We start from the raw sequence: 15,250 nt of genomic DNA on the forward strand, positions 1-15,250 counted from the left end.
ACGTTAATGCCTGGATCTGTTTGAACTGCCAGCAACTTCTCATCTCTAATGGATTGTATAAAGCGCTGGTGTTGAGTTACAGGACCACAGGGGAGAAGGCATCTAAAGTCACTAAATTTAAAACTGAGGGAGCTGAGCCAAGTCTGGGAGAAGAGAAATGGCCATCAGAAATTGCATCAATCCTCTAACCTAATTTGTCATTTTTGCTTTGTTTTGACCCAACGCGCGAGTCTCGCTGCCTTGAAACGGGGAGAGGCGGGTGGCTTTCCGGGAGGCGCCTGCAGGCAGGGTGAGGGGCTCCCTTCTCACCGAGCCTTGGGCCTTATCCTTTGAAATCAAAAACCTCAGTGGTGAAACCGTGGCTGCTACGCTGGGATCTGTTTGGGAAGTCTGTGACCTGACCTCAACGAGGAAGAGATTAGACCCGAGAGACAGGAAAAACAAACAGCTTTCCCCCTTGCCAGAAAAGCACCTCGTCCATCACCGGCGGCCAAGCACGGTGGGGGACAGCAGCAGGCAGGACTCCCAGTTGCTTTTGCCTTTGCAGTGTGCTTTTAGTGGTAGGAGTTGGTGAAGGAAGATCATCACTGGGAGGTTCCAGCGGGGATGGGTTTTGAAGCAGGGGGCTGAGCTGAACCTGAGCAAACCTGCGAGGGCCCATCACTTCCTTGCAACACCCTTCCCAGCTGCAGCAACTCGGTGACACCGGGGTGATGTCCTGTGGTAGCTCTTCTCCCGTGGAGCAGACAGGCTGTGGTTCCATCTCTGTGTGGCTTAGCTTAGGAAGGCATTGTGTTTGATGGGGCATCAGTGCAGGGGATGAGGAAAACACAGGCTTTGGCAGAGAGGCTCCCCTTGGACGGGAGCCTCTCAGATGCTGTAGTTTCTGTGCTTCAGGTTCCTAATCTGCCTTGCGCTGCTTTATTGTTACACTGGGGACTTGTCTGCTTCTATGGAAGGTTTGCTGGATTCGATTTTATAGCCCAAACTGTAAATGAATTCTGGCATCCACTGTAGCTGTGTGGATGTGTAGGGAGCAAAGGCATGTGGAGCACGAAACCGCGTGCGGAGCTCTACCACCGAATGTGCACGTACTATTCGCATCGGGATCGCCTGCTGTATGCAGAGACAGCCAAGCCTTGAGCCCAGCCTAGGCAAGAGACTCCAGTGAATTTCTCAGTTAAGTGCAACTGCTTTCCATGGTCTCTGCTAACCCAAAAAAAACCCCCTAAAAAACCTAGAGCAGCTTTTGGATCTTAGGGTTTGTCTTGTCTGTCCTGCTGGAGTTGAGAAGCTGTTTCCAATAAGGCAGCATGAAATAACAGGCATGTGGGGATAGAAGGTCGCTTTACCCCTCTGCAGTGATTGTGGGTGGCCATCCAAAGGGGCCTGGGAATTGTTTCATGCCAGATAGAGTGCTGTCTGTGGGAGCCATGTGGTTATATAGGAAAGAAGATTAAAAAAGGAGGGGAGGGGGGTCCTTTGGCTGCCGGTCTGCCACCCTGCCGAAAGAAAGGCTCACCCTGTTTCTCATATGCACCGTGAGCTCCACGCCTGACCTTGCAAAGACTTGGACCTACGTGCAAGATCAAAGGTACAATTAATCTCTCGCTCTCCTCGGCTCTGCAGCAAACTGCTGCATCCAGAGCTGCAACCAGCTGAACGTTTCACAGGACCACCTGAGCTCTGGCTGTGCCTGGCATGCTCTCATTTGCCTCTGGGAATCAGTTATACACCTGAAAAATAGACTCCTAAACCCAAGAAGTTACATCCCTGCTGTAATGCTTCCGCGCAAGAGCAGATAGGGCTTGTTGTTCTCCTCTTATTTACATTTTGCTGCCAAGGTTGTTTCTCCAGTGGCCAAATTCAAAGCTGCTTGGGGTAGCCCAGTAGCTGGTTCTCAAGAATAGTTTGAAATTGTTCTCCTTGACACCTCTCCAGGAGAAGATGATTCACTGAGAGAGGCCATGGTTGTGTCTGAGGGAAGGGGAAAGGAAGGAGCCTTCACTTGGAAGGACTCTGCCTTCAACCGGTTCTTTCGTCTGCTGAGCAGCTTGGCATGATCTGTGCCTGAGTTAGGCTTTTGTCTTTCTTCCATGAGAAAGGGTGAAACAGAAATGTCCTGGCTTGGAAAACAGGTGGTAGGACAAACAAGATGCTCTTCATGCTCCTTGTTTTGTGGGACGGAAACAAATAGCTTGACAGATGCAAGGGGGAAACCACGCTGGATTTAGATCATCGCCATAAACGGTGCCTCACTCAAAAGGACAGAAACCAGACTTAGGACAGAGCTGTTACAACCTGAGTCCTGCTACCAGGTCATGGACAAGGTCCTGGAAACATGTGAGCCTTGCAGGCGTTCAGCCAAGGAACGCTGCGTGGAAGAAGCAGAGTACATTAAAAACAAGGCAGCAGAAGGGAGGTGAGGGTGGGAGTGGTGTGGTCCTGACAGACGGGGCTTGTGTCGCTCCCCTTGGCCCCTCTCCACCATCCAGCTCCTGGATTTTCCTGGTGCTGCAGCTCGTAGGGTGAGGAGAGGCAGGAGCTGGGGCTCACAGGTGCTCAGCCAACAGTTCCACTGCAAGGGAGCATCTGCTTCTCCACTGAAGAATGAAACTGCTGCAAGGCCTAAAACCAAGCAGTGAAAAGCTAAAACCAATGCTGATGCTCTGGAGCACGTTGTCTGCAGTGACAAATATCAGGCTTCCATCCTTGCCAAACTCTCCCCAGCTGAGTATATCCACCCCAGTCATTTTTCTGAGCGCAAAGTCCACGTTAGTAAAATAGGGGAATGGTGTTTTCCTTTTCACAGAGCTTTTTCTTGTCTTGATTGTGTTGGCTAGGAGCTTTCTGGAAGAGTGCCTTCCTGTGTGCATGTCCAGGGCCCAGCAGACCTCCAGCCTTGGCTGGACCTCAAGTTCAGTGTGTAATACGCATGTTATGGAATTACTAGTATGCAGTAAAATGCAAGTTCTGGATACAATCAAGATACTTCCACTCTCTGAATAGCTATACTAATCCTGGCACATTGCTGGGGTGTTTTTATGTACAATAGCTTGTTTGCTTGCTCTTGACCTCGCACTGTCATACTTAATGTGCAGTTTACAGCAGTCTGTTTACATGGAGTATGTGTGCAACTTCTCAGTTAGCTTAGAGATCACAGAATCACACAGAATCACAAGGTTGATTTTAAGATCAAGTCCCACCATTCCTGTTCTGTGCTAAACCATATCTCTAAGCACCTCATCTCCTTTTTTTTAAACACATCCACGGTCAGTGACTCAGTCCTCTCCCTGGCAGCCTGTTCCAGGCCCTGACAACTCTTTCAGTGAAGAATTTTTTCCTAACATCTGATCTGAACCTGCCCTGGTGTAGCTTGATCAGTACAGATTAAAGCTTTAACCTAGGGTTGGTTGGTTATTTAGTGTTCTTGATGTAGCTGGGGCGAGCTTGAGAACTTCTGGAAAGCCACCTGGGTTGGTTTTGGTACAGAAAACTGTATGACTCCAAATACTGACATATTTTCTGTCTCTTCTCTGCAGCTCCTTCATTCCCAAGTTCATCAACCACCTCTTCAAGTGCAAACCCATCAGCATGGTGGGCGCAGAACAGGTAAGGAAAAGCGGTCGCATCGGCTGTGAGATTCCAGCACTTCTGAGAAGCTGCTGTGGTTTCTGTTGGGAAGGGTGGGGAGCTGAGTTACCTGTCGGTGTGGTGAGGAGCAGGGATGCACAGTGACTGTACAGGGCAGAGGGAGGCAGGTTCATAGTGATCCTGACACAGTTGTACCTGCTCTGGGAGAGGGGGGGATCCTGGGCTCCTTCCCAAGCAGGGGAGCTCTCACTTTGCCAAAGTAACAGCACAGGAACAAACCTCTTCAGGTGTCACAGTGCAATCCAGGCTTCAGCGTGCTTGCACAGAGGAGAACAAAGCTGCTCATGGCAGAAACTATTGCAAGAAGTTCCCCTGTCCTTCTCAGACTGGGTTTTCTGTCCCATCTTTCTCAAATCTCCTTCTGCTGTGCCTTCTCCTGGGGTTAAAGTCAAGCCTCTCCAAAGAGCTGGGTCATGGTCAGCCCATAGTTGCCAGATGAGACGTGCTTCCCCTTCCTTCCACTTCAGAAAGTGCCAGGGGTGTGGGTGGGTGGTGAAGGGGGCCTGTGCTGTAATAGCTTTAATCCTTTACTCCTACGTATGTCTGCTCCTTTAAAAGGAATTGATGTAGGAAGAATTATTTGGATGGGAAGTGAGACCACAGGAAACATTAAGACAGAAAAACATACACACACAAAAACCCCAAAACCATAAAAACCACCAAATCCCAACCCCCCCCTCCCAAAACCCCAGGTGTCCCAGCAGTTTCTCAGCTCTCAAGGTTTAAACACCAAGAGTTTTTAATTTAAGCATTGAAGATATCACACAGAGCTCTTAGTCTCCCGTGACAAGTGTGTGTGCCAAGAGCAGGTTGGTTCCTACGCCTTCCACGCGTAGACCCGCTGACGACGGCGCTTGGCGCGGCATGCCCACGATGGCGGCGTGCCAGCTCCCATGCTGGATCCTCACAGGGACTGTGTGCACAGCTCCCAGGTGCTGGCTCCTTCCTCTCTGAGGAAACGAAGCCGTGGGAGCCCAAGGCAGCTCCACAGGTTGGTGGCAGTTTTGCTACAGCCTGTGTCCTGGCTGAGCTCCAGCGAGCACAAATAGCAGTTCACCTCCTCCGGTTTGCCTGCTGGGTATGGGGGGGCTGTAAGTCTTCCCTCTCCTCAGATCCATGGTGGAAGGATGGGGTTGTGGAGGTGTAGTGTGGTGTTTTCTCTGTTCCATCCCCAGAATTGCTAGAGAAGCCCTGAGGTTGGTGGGTGTTTGTAATCCTGTGAGGGGGGAGATGCTGCTGTGCCTTGAGTCGGGGTGGTTCCTTTCCTGCATCCATGCTCTGCACACCCTGCTCCCTCAGGCAGTGCAAACACACCTCAAAATGCTGCTGTGCAGAGAGGAGGATCCATCTCCACCTCTGCAACTCAGTAACTGAGACCCAGGGATGGGACCACCCAACATCTGGGGCTCAGGACTCCCCCTGTTGTGCTTTGAGAGCTGTAGGTACCATGAGATGGTGACACACAGTCTCAGGGGAGGAAGGACATTGAATTATTGCCTCTTGAGTTAATTTATATGTTGCTATTGAAACGCTGCTCCTCATCCAGAGCCCCCATCACCAAGCTGAGCAGCTGGGCAGCGCAGGGTATTTCTTACCTTGAGACTGTGGGTGCAGCTGGGGGCTGTGACCCTCCATCTCCCACCCTGCCTGTAGGCTGGGACCCTGCTGCTCTGCCAAGGGGAGGTTTGGATGGGGCAGGCTCTCAGCTGCTCCCCTTGGGCTAATGCAAAAACCACCCCAAAACAAAAAAGGGCAAAATTGTCCCTGATGGAACCGCTGCGAACTTCAAACCGGGGCCTTAAAAGCTGCTTTGGTTTGTGGCATCAAAGGTGGGTTCTGAGTGGAATGAAAACAGGAGCTTTGCATCAAAACCTTTCTCTTGCTTAATGAAAAGCAGACGAGTGAAGTGTGGTTCCTGCTCGTCCTGTGCCATGAGCAATAACCCAAGAGTGACTAAATGAAGGGGTTTTTAAATAGGCATCTGAAGGGATTAACCAGTTGCCAGTGGGGTTGTCTGATGTTAAAAGGTTTGAATGTTACTCTGTTGGGATAACAGGCCAATTTGGTTCTCTAAAGCAAACTGGGAGGGTTTTATTACCCTGATTCCCAGTGAATCTATCTCATTTTAAGTGGGACATACCCTCCTGGGGTTAGATGTGTAGATGTCTTCAGAACCTGGTCTCCTCTGTCTCTGCCTTCGCATCTTTTGAACACCCCCTGGTCACCCACAGCCAGGTTTTTCCACACTGTTTTCTGTCCCCTGGGGCCAGTGTGGCTGTGGAATGCACTTTCCTGGCCCCAAGCACAGCTTTTCTGACTGTTTGCTAGGATTCACGATTGAAATCTGTCACCAGGGTGGTGTTCACAGACGTGTTCAGTGCATGGAACGGGACCTGTGGGGTTTGCTTTTTCTGGGTTGGTGCGTCTGACTTAATAACAATTCTGTGTCTCAGCGAGCTTTGGCAGGGAGTAAGGGATGCCAGGGACCTGGAATGCATCTTGGGGGGTGGGGGGAATTGGGGAAGGGACAGAGCCTGTGAGCGCTGTGTCTGTGGGAAAGGCTGTGGAGTGCCCAAAGCTCCTGTTAGACCTGGGAGAGTTTAGGTGGGAGAAATCTTCCTTCGGTGGATCCCTCATAGACTCCAGCAGCTCTGGGGTGTGTGGAGAGCTGCTGGTTCCTGCTGTGGCTTTCTGCCTCCCCAGGACCTGACTGATGCAGCACACGGCAGTGATACTCTGCTGTGGATAACAGAGCCCAGATTCCAACCTGCTGCCCTTCCTCCTCAGCTCAGCCTTTAGTGTTTGAGCTGAATTCCCATATGTGCTGAAAGCCAGGCCATGGACCATCATCTTGTTCCTGGTGACAGTTGGGGGGTGTCCATGGGGCCCATAGTTTGTGCATCCAGCACAAACTTCCACCTGCTCCTGGGAGCCCTTTTAAATAAATCTCGCTCCTCTTCATCTAGCTTGATTTCAGATCTCTGGCCTTCACTGATCATGTCTCACCTCTTCACACACCTCATGCAATCAGGACAGGGTGATATTTGGGGTAATTTTGCTCTGGTAAACCCCAGCCCACAGCATTTTGTCATCAGACAGTGCTTGTCTGTCTGGGTTAGATTTTGTGGCTGCTGCTTATTTACCCACCGGTCTTATAAAAAACCAACGTACGGGCTGTGAGCTCCAGTGTCCCAGTGAGCAGGGGATAGCGAGCGGCTCTCAGCATGGCTGGATTGCCTTGCAGTTTTCTTTTTAAAGGCAAAAAAAAGACAATCAAGTGGTTGAGTAAATGCAGAAACCCCAAGGCTGTGGGTGGTGGGATGCAGGAGGAAGCAGGGTGTTAAATTCATCTGACCTCGGGATCTAAATGGTGGTCCGGCTCCGGGTAACAGAGATTGTTTCACTTTACACTGTCAAGGGGAAGAGGACTGGGAATCCACACCTCGTGTGCCAGATGTTGAGCTGCTGTAAGTTGTTCCAAGTCAGCAGAGCATCATCAGCACTGTTAAAATCAACCAACGATGCCAGGACATGGCCATGGGCGATCTCCTTGAAGTGTCGTTATGTGGCTCAGTCCCTCCTGTTCCTGCAGTCCAATTCCCAGAGGGTTTTTTCCAGTGTAGGAAGCGTTAAACTTTTAAGGATGTTGGATTATAGAAGCTAATGGAGGTTGGTAAAAGGACCTGAGTAACGGGGTGTGATTAACTATTGCAGCTGCTGCTGGACACTCACTCTTTGAAGATGGTTCTCCTGGATCTGCCCTCCATCGGGTCCCAAGTGGTGAGGAAGGCTCCTGCCAGCTACACAAAGATAGTGGTGAAAGGCATGACTCGGGCTGAAATGATCCTGAAGGTAACTCAAGACTTTTGATAACCTGCCAGCCAGACTGTTGGACTGGGAATGGGAGTGAGTGAATTCCAGGGGGCCCTTCCTTTGAGCGCGGCAATCCGCAATCGCACGTGAATGCACGCGAGCTTATCCGGGTGCGCTGCCAGCTGTTCTCCAGAACTGGCTTATTCGGTTTGGTTTTGCCCCCACGCTCTTTTAACATCCCATTTTGAGTTTTCATCCTTGTTTTTCAAGGTAACAGTGGGCTCAAGTTCTGCTTATGAGGAGAGTCAGGGCACCGGATTCCTCCAGGACCTTGTGAGAACCAGAGCTAGCGTCCCTAAGTGTCTGCCGCAGGGCAAACCCTCCAGTTCGGGTTACTCGGGGCCCCGGTGCAGACTGCACCACGCAGGGGAGCCAAGCTGTGCTTGAGTCACCTGTTTACTGTCTAGTGTAACAGCCAGTGCAAACATGTCTGGGTTACTGTATTCACCAGAGTCCTTTTTCATTTTCCAGACCTGGTGCCTGGAAAATGACCCAAAAGCAGTGTGTTGTCTTCGTAAAAAGTAACAAGCACAGCAAGCTCCCTTTCCCTGCTGTTGCTGGAGGGAGAGGTTAGGTTTAATCCTGGGAGAAGCCATGGGAGCGGTGTGGTGGTACCCTCCTGGGTGATGGGATTGTCCTCTGCTTACCAGCAACGCTGTGAAGATGTCCCTGTGAGTGAATCAGTGGGAGCTCTGGGGTCAGGCAGGACAGGGAGCTGCCAGCCAGAGCCTCCCATACACCACAGGCACAGTGGGGATGCGGAGCCTGAGCTCTCCGTGCTTGCCTGCTGCTCAGCACCCGTGCCCAAGGTAAAATCATGGCTGCATTTGCATCCCAAATTCAGCCGATCAGCCCTGTAGTTCCACACTCTGGGAGTGAGGTGACTGTGATGGGAGTAGGGACACTGAAGTGAGTCGAAACGCCCTTCAAAACGACCTGCTGAAAAGCTGCCATGGTGCTGCAGACAGGGGCAGGGCAGGATGGTGCTGGCACACGTGGACCGGAGCTGGTACCTGAGTCAGAAGGAGCGGAGGTCACTTGTCTGCCCTCACATCACGCTGGCTTCCTCTGGATGGAGACTGAAGCAGAGCAAGCAGTGCCTTGGGGTGCTGCTGCTCCAGCAGTGTGACTGCTTTTGGGGACCTCTGGTGCCTGTCCTGCTGCTGCATCAAGTGCTTCTGGCCCCAAGTGAGGGCTTGCTGGTGTGGGTGTCACTAGTAGGGAAGTGGTGACAGAGGCTCCCAGTGCTCAGCACCCCACAGAGCAGATTTATATTAAACAGGGCCCATGTAGTCAGAGGTGCTGGGTTGAGTGGTCGGCTGGAGGAGGTTTGCTGATGGACTGCTGTGCACCTAGGTAACCCACACAGTGTGTGGGGCTGGTGTCAGCACCCACCTCTTGGATTTGGGAGAGGGAAATGGGCTCCCACTGAACCACCAGCACTTCAGCCGGAGGGTTTCCTCGCAGGAGCCCCGAGCTGACTGGCCTCTGGACATGCATTTACCTTGTGCGTTGTTGCTTTATCAGTGCTCAGACTTTGCTCTTTCCACGTTGTACATGAAAGAGACTTTTCCCTAAGGACTGCTCCATCCCATGGGAAGCACAGGCCAACGCACTCTTCGGTGCTTTCAGGGCTCCTCTCCCCTGTACAAGATGGTTCAGAGTGATGCCACCCCTGTGTACAGCACAGGAGTGTGCCAGGCTGATACAGCACAGCTAATCTGGAGCCTGTAGACAGCACAAACACAAACTCACTCTGTTAAGCCCTACAAAGCACGGATGCAAGTGGGGAGGAGGGCGTCAGGGTGTGCATGTCCCTCAGAGCTGTTTCCTTTCTTCTCTGGCTACGCTGGCTGAAGTTCCAGCTTTTCATCTTGGCAAGAAGAGTTTTACAAGGGCTGTAAATTAAGGATTTATAAGTGTGTACACGGCTATGATGTTTCATTGGTCTGAAGCGCGGGGAAAGAAAGAAACATCTCGGTGACAGAATACAGTGTGGGGTGAGCTGGGTCAATGGAAACATATGGAAGTGGTTTTGGAGACAGGGAGGAGCCTGGTGCTGTGCTGTTTCTGCCCTACGTGCAGGCACATGTTCCCACACGCGTTTGCACACATGGGCACTTCCCCAGAAAGGTGGGTTTGCTGCCCAGCGTTATCAAAAGACGTGTTCTCTGTGGAGCTTGCTGCTTATCTAAGGGAAAAATAACAAGGAGTAATCACCTTTCCACCTTCAAGGCCATTTTAATTCATTTTTTCCTGCCTTGACCGTTGCTGGGCCGAAGAGGGTGTGAGCTGTGGGGCAGACGTCAGCGCAGAGTTCGCGTGCTCCATCCCCAGCTCCCTGGAGAAGCCGTACAGGAGGAGCTGCTCCCAAAGGACAGAGCGGCTTCGTGTGGCACTGCTCACCCATCAGGTTCTGTGTCAGAAGCAGGAGGACCCCAGAGCAAATTGTCCTGAGCCACACCATCCTGGGGATGGAGGGAGCAAGTGCTGGGTGCTGTCAGCTTCCCCTGTGACTCACTGGCTCAGCTCTGCTCCAGGCAGGAGGCACTGAGGAGGCTGCACAGCTGAAGAGCAGACCTGGGCCACAGCAAAGCTGCCCAGTCTGCTGGGGACTTGCTGAGTGTGTGTGTCCCCTACAACCCAGTGTCACTTTCCTCCCTGAAGCGACTCCCTGTTTGCTCTTCCCCATGCAACAAGATAAATCTCCAGCTTTGCCAAGGTGCCGGTGCCTGCCAGCCATACAGACCAAGTCCTGCAGCCCCAGGCACGCTGATGCTGTGGGAAGAGACCCTGTATTTCCCCATGCTGCTTTTCCCTCACCTTTACCTCTCGGTATTGGCAGCACATATAGCCTCTTGCTTTCTCTTTAAGCATTTTATTTTGGGAGAAGCCAGTCCTGCTGTCCCTTGTGTGCCTGAGTTGAGTGAGCACTCATAGAATTTGTCTGATCCCTTTTCTTTCTTGCCTTGGCAGGTGGTTATGGCTCCACACGAGCCCCCAGTTGTGTTTGTCGACAATTACATCAAGCTCCTCGCTGACTGCAGCACGGACACTTTCCAGAAGATCCTAGACATGAAGGTTAGAACCAGTCCTGATGTGTTTGTGCTTATCTGCTAGGGGCACATTGAGACCATCTGTGACTTTTTTCCCAGTAGAAACAGAGGGGTTTGGGAGTGGGAACTCGAAGGGAAGCGTATCCTCTGTACTCTGACAGGGTGTAGAGTTGCCACTGAGGAACAGCTTTCCCGGTCCCTTAGCATGCTGGTAGCTGCTCTGGCTCCTGAGGCTGAGCTCAGTTGTCTCAGGATCATTCACCGGGGCAGTGAATTCAGTCTGACTGTCTCCCTTCCCTGTTCCTTGCTCCCACAGGGGCTGAAGAGGAGTGAGCAAAGCAGCATGCTGGATCTCTTCCGCCAGCGCCTCCCGGCTCCCCCCTCCGGCGTGGAGAACGCCGGCTCCCTGTCTCTGAGCACTCCCACGCCCGAGCAGGAATCCTCTCGGATCCGGAAACTGGAGAAACTCATCAAAAAAAGACTCTAAGTGAGCAGAAGGGAACTCTGTTGCTGAGGACTAGTTGCAGTGACTGGGAGCAAAGCTCAGCAGACTTAGAACTTACAGTGTGCTGCTGAAAAATCCGTGTCCCATCACTCCCAGTCCCATCACTCCCATGACCTGTGATCTCTTCACCATCATAACAGTCTCCGTTCAGACTGAGGGAGAACCCGACCAAGGTGCTCTTAGACAGCTGAGCAGGAGTGAATCCCAGGTGGTTGCTGGGTCCATGTGGTGAAGAAAACAAAGGTATCTGGAGGTGAGCAGCTATGAAAAGAGTTTAAGTGGATTCAGAGAGTATCTGGCTGTGATGCACTTGATGTTCCAACCTTCAGCCTGGCTGAGCTCCTGCTGCAGCACTGAGGACTTTGCCTGAGAGCTCAGTGTTACTGCTCACTCTGTTTCATTATTTATTGCTGGTGGGGCAACCAGCCCCAAACCACCACCACCATCAAAAAAACCCCAGCCCAACCCATGAACAGCTCAGATCCAGGGACCTGCAGCTCCACTGAACGAACGAGATGCCCGTGAGAGAACCCCAAAGCAGATTCCTCCCCTGCTCCAGCACAGGCGTGCATGAACAACCAGTAAAACAGCAAGGCAGATGCTTTCCAGAACAGGAGGAAAGGGCTGAATTAATGCCTTCTGCATTGGCAAACCTGCTGCCAAGAAGCCTTGGTGGCTGCTGGAGCTCAAAGGCCAAACTTAGACGTCCCTCTCCAGCTGCTTGTTATTTCTCTTGCATGTGCTGGACTCGCCCGCTGTCCCTGATGGGAGTTCCCGTACCGCATCTCGCCCTCGCTCCACAAAGGGCCCTTCATGGAGCAGGTGTCAAACAGCACCAGCCCCTGGTTCTCGTGCCAGCCAGCACGTCCCGAGCAGGGGTGTGCCCCTTTGGCACTTTCCCTGCCCTGCAAGGGGCGATGCTGGGAATGCTGGCCTTCATAGGGAGCCTGGGTCTCTGCCTGAGATGGGATGCTTAATCCAGCTTCAGACTTTGAGGAGCTTCTCCTCCTCTTCCTCCAAGCTTCAGCTTGCAGCAGTGCAGAGAGGAGGAGAATGAGAGGTGAAATATTTCAGGTAACACAGCCACAGAGTCATTGTGGAGCAGGACTGGGGGCGGTGGATGTCTGTGCCCTGCCCATTGTGTGGGCTTCCCTGAGGAGTCTCCGTGTGGGGAGACATCACCTCCCCGTTAGCAACGCCAGGCTTCCCAACTTCCTCTGTACCCTTCTTGGGGGAGTTAGGAGGCACATGCCCAGTCATGAACAACTGAATCCCACATGGATTTACAGGCAAACTGACCAGTTGTGCCTGCTTTATGTTAACTCAGAATCGTCTTGGAAAAAGAAGGTCCTGTACCAGTTTGGCCGTTGAGGAGCAATTGTGCTGTCAGATACCTGCTTGGGAGGACTGTGCTCCTCAGCAGGTCAGGATGGGGCCTTAGGACTGTGCCTGTCAGGAGCTGTGCTCTCTAGGGATTGTAGATCAGACACAGTGGGAAGATGAGCTCCAACCAGTCCATCCCAGAGCTTCCTCAGGGCTGGGGAGGGAAGTTATGCTCGCACCGGCCCTTTGGGATGCATGTGCTGGGATCCCCAGGCTTTGTGTGTGGCTGTGGAGAGCTGTGGTGGTGATGTCCATCGCAGAGCTGTAGTAACCGTGCCCGTGGGGAGGGATGGCACGCTCTTGTCACTCCAGTTGCACGGAGCTTCCCAAGTCATGTCCCTTCACGGATTCCTTGTCCGGGTTTCACAGCAGGTGAAGGAACCTGGGTTGAACGCAGGTGGGGATTGCAAACAGCTGTTCCCCAGGCACAGGTTATCTCCCTGTGTGTGGGGGGGATGCTTCCCTTGGGACCAGACACAGTAGCTGGGAGGAGGGAACGTGGATTTGCAGAGATTCATTATTCCTGGGGGGTGTGAATAATTTATTTCCAATTAATTGCTCTTTGCCTTTGGATGACTCTAATTTATGAACGGCTGAAGATGGTGATCAAGTTACTGTGCGTGTTTTTCTCCCCCATTTCATCTCCATGTTCCATGCTGGAAACCAGGGGGAATAAAAGGACGAATGAGTTTGTGGTTTCAGCCTTCAGAGGACGCTGCGGGTCTGAGAGTTGGGGTGCCACTTTCAGAGAGCAAGTCTGTGGTTCTGTACTTCTGACACAAGGGTTTCATCCCTCTGGCTCATGGGTGTTCATCAGATCTGTGTCCGTGCACAGGTATTTCCTGCTTGGGGTTTACTCTCTGGGGAATAAAGGATGATTTGATGTTTTTTTCTGTATAAAATGCCACTTTCTGTGGGTTTTGGCCGAGCTGTAACTCTGGCTGTATGTCGGGGCGTGACACTAAGACGAATTAAATGGTTACTGATGTTCATCTGCTGGGTGTTTTCTGTACAAACCCCTGGGGCTGGGGGACCTCGCCCAAAAGCTCCCTTACCCAGGGCTCCGAGCCGTCAGTCTCCATCGCTCTCCCCTGCAGCTTCTCCCTTTTCTGCCTTTTCCACCTACAGCAACCGCTCCGCCAGCAGCAGCATCATCTGCATTCACAGCAGCTCCCTGCGCCCCGCGGGGCGGTTCAGCAGAGCTGACCCCCTGCCCCTAAATAATCGGCTCATTTCTGATGACTTTGAGCTGCTGGAGACGTTGCTGGGGGATCCTAATTTTTCCTTGGACATTAATTAAGAGGTAGCGCCTTCTTTTTCCCCTCCACGCCATGCGTGACGTCGAGGGAGTTCTCTTTCACTTGGAGAATTAATGACTCATTTGCTGTTCTCCTACCGCTCTGCCGGTCCCGGCCCCCTCCGCCCTCGGGCAGAGCCAGCCCACGCCAGGCGACGCGGGTGTTTATTTCTTCCACCAGATTTACAACCAACCGCCAGTCCAAGCGTCCGAGTGACGATGTCCAAGTCTCTGCAAGCCTTTCCCTGGCCGCGGCTGGGCGGGCAGCAGATGTTGGATGCTGTTGGGCAGCATCAGGCTGCGGCTCTGCTGCGCTTAGGAAACTGAGCTGGAGCGTTTGTGTTTGGGCTGTGTCGGAAAAGGCTTTGGCAGAGGCGTTCCCTCCGCGCCTCCGCTCCGCCGGGGCCGGTGACGCCAGCTAAGTGCTGCCGTCACCCAACATTTCTAGCTTAGAGCCTCTGCTCGTTCCCTTCCCTGCCAGAGCAGCTCCCTGGATCCCAAATGGGAGCCCAGGTGGGGTCTGGGTCCTGCAGGGAGGACAAACCGGCCTTTGCTGCTTGCAGCACGTGGAGCTTCCCGAAGCCCAGGGGAAAGCCTCAGCTTGCAGTTCAGCGGTTCACAAGGGTGTTGGCGGTGGCAGGGCTGTAAAAGCCAATTAAACCAGCAACTTCAGTGCTGTCAGCACTCATCCCCACAGCCGAACCACTCCCAGCACTCCCATCAATCCCACTGCTTGGAACACCACTCCCGTGCCCGGCAGGTTTGTGGGCTGCACTGTGGGGAGCAGCCTGGCATTTCCCATCACTTGGAAAGAGTATTTCCTATCGTTATGGAGTATCACAGGCTCCTCCTGATTTGCTCCCCATCTCCCCACCATGATGGCCCCCACGCCGCATCAACGTGCCTATTGTCCGGTTGATGATTAAGCTGAGTGTGCCCGGCCCTGGTGGAAAGTCCTTCGTGGAAGGAGAATCTTGATAAGATACTCATATCTCCTCGGCCCTCGCTGTGCCTGGGCAGCTAGAAAGTAAATAGTGTGGACAAACAGGCTGTGGTGTACGGGCAGCGGGAAAGATTTCCAATGCCATCAGGGATTGCAGGGATTTGAGAGGCTTGGAAAGAGATGGGCTTTCCGAGAGGGCAGAGTACATGTGCCCTAAAAGCGGGGCCCCTCTGTGCAGTGGGTATGGATAGTATTTTAGTTACTCAGTAGTTGAAATTCTGGTTCAGCTCTTCATCCCAGGAGGTGAATTTGCAGCCCTGGGTGTTGGTGCTGCAGGGGATGCTCAGGGTCTGAGCCCCAGGTGAGGCAGGGTGGGCTGCAGGGTCCCCTCGGCTGCTCACCCGTCTCCGTTTCACCTGCCAAGTCCAGAGACCAGAGCCTGGAAGGGCACAAGAAACGGTCATTTGTGTCAAGCCAGGCCAGCACGGGATTTCTTCTGCTAGTAAATAATGAGCAGCAACATTCCCCACAGCCCCTGG

General features: G+C 52.7%; 1 protein-coding gene across 1 annotated transcript in view; it reads left to right on the plus strand.

Moving 5' to 3' along the window:
• Positions 1–13,453, plus strand: part of VPS53 (VPS53 subunit of GARP complex) — a gene marked incomplete at its 5' end in the record, with an annotated part of 64,843 nt that extends 51,390 nt beyond the window's left edge. The window contains 4 exons of the mRNA XM_084272971.1: positions 3,543–3,612; positions 7,369–7,506; positions 10,504–10,608; positions 10,900–13,453. Coding sequence (XP_084129097.1) covers positions 3,543–3,612; positions 7,369–7,506; positions 10,504–10,608; positions 10,900–11,070 — 484 coding nt within the window. The 3' untranslated portion in view covers positions 11,071–13,453. The remainder of the gene's footprint in view (positions 1–3,542; positions 3,613–7,368; positions 7,507–10,503; positions 10,609–10,899) is intronic.
• Between the last annotated feature and the right edge of the window lie 1,797 nt (positions 13,454–15,250).

This window comes from Gallinula chloropus, assembly GCF_964237585.1.
Source record: "Gallinula chloropus genome assembly, chromosome: 19".
NCBI classification, from domain to species: domain Eukaryota; kingdom Metazoa; phylum Chordata; class Aves; order Gruiformes; family Rallidae; genus Gallinula; species Gallinula chloropus.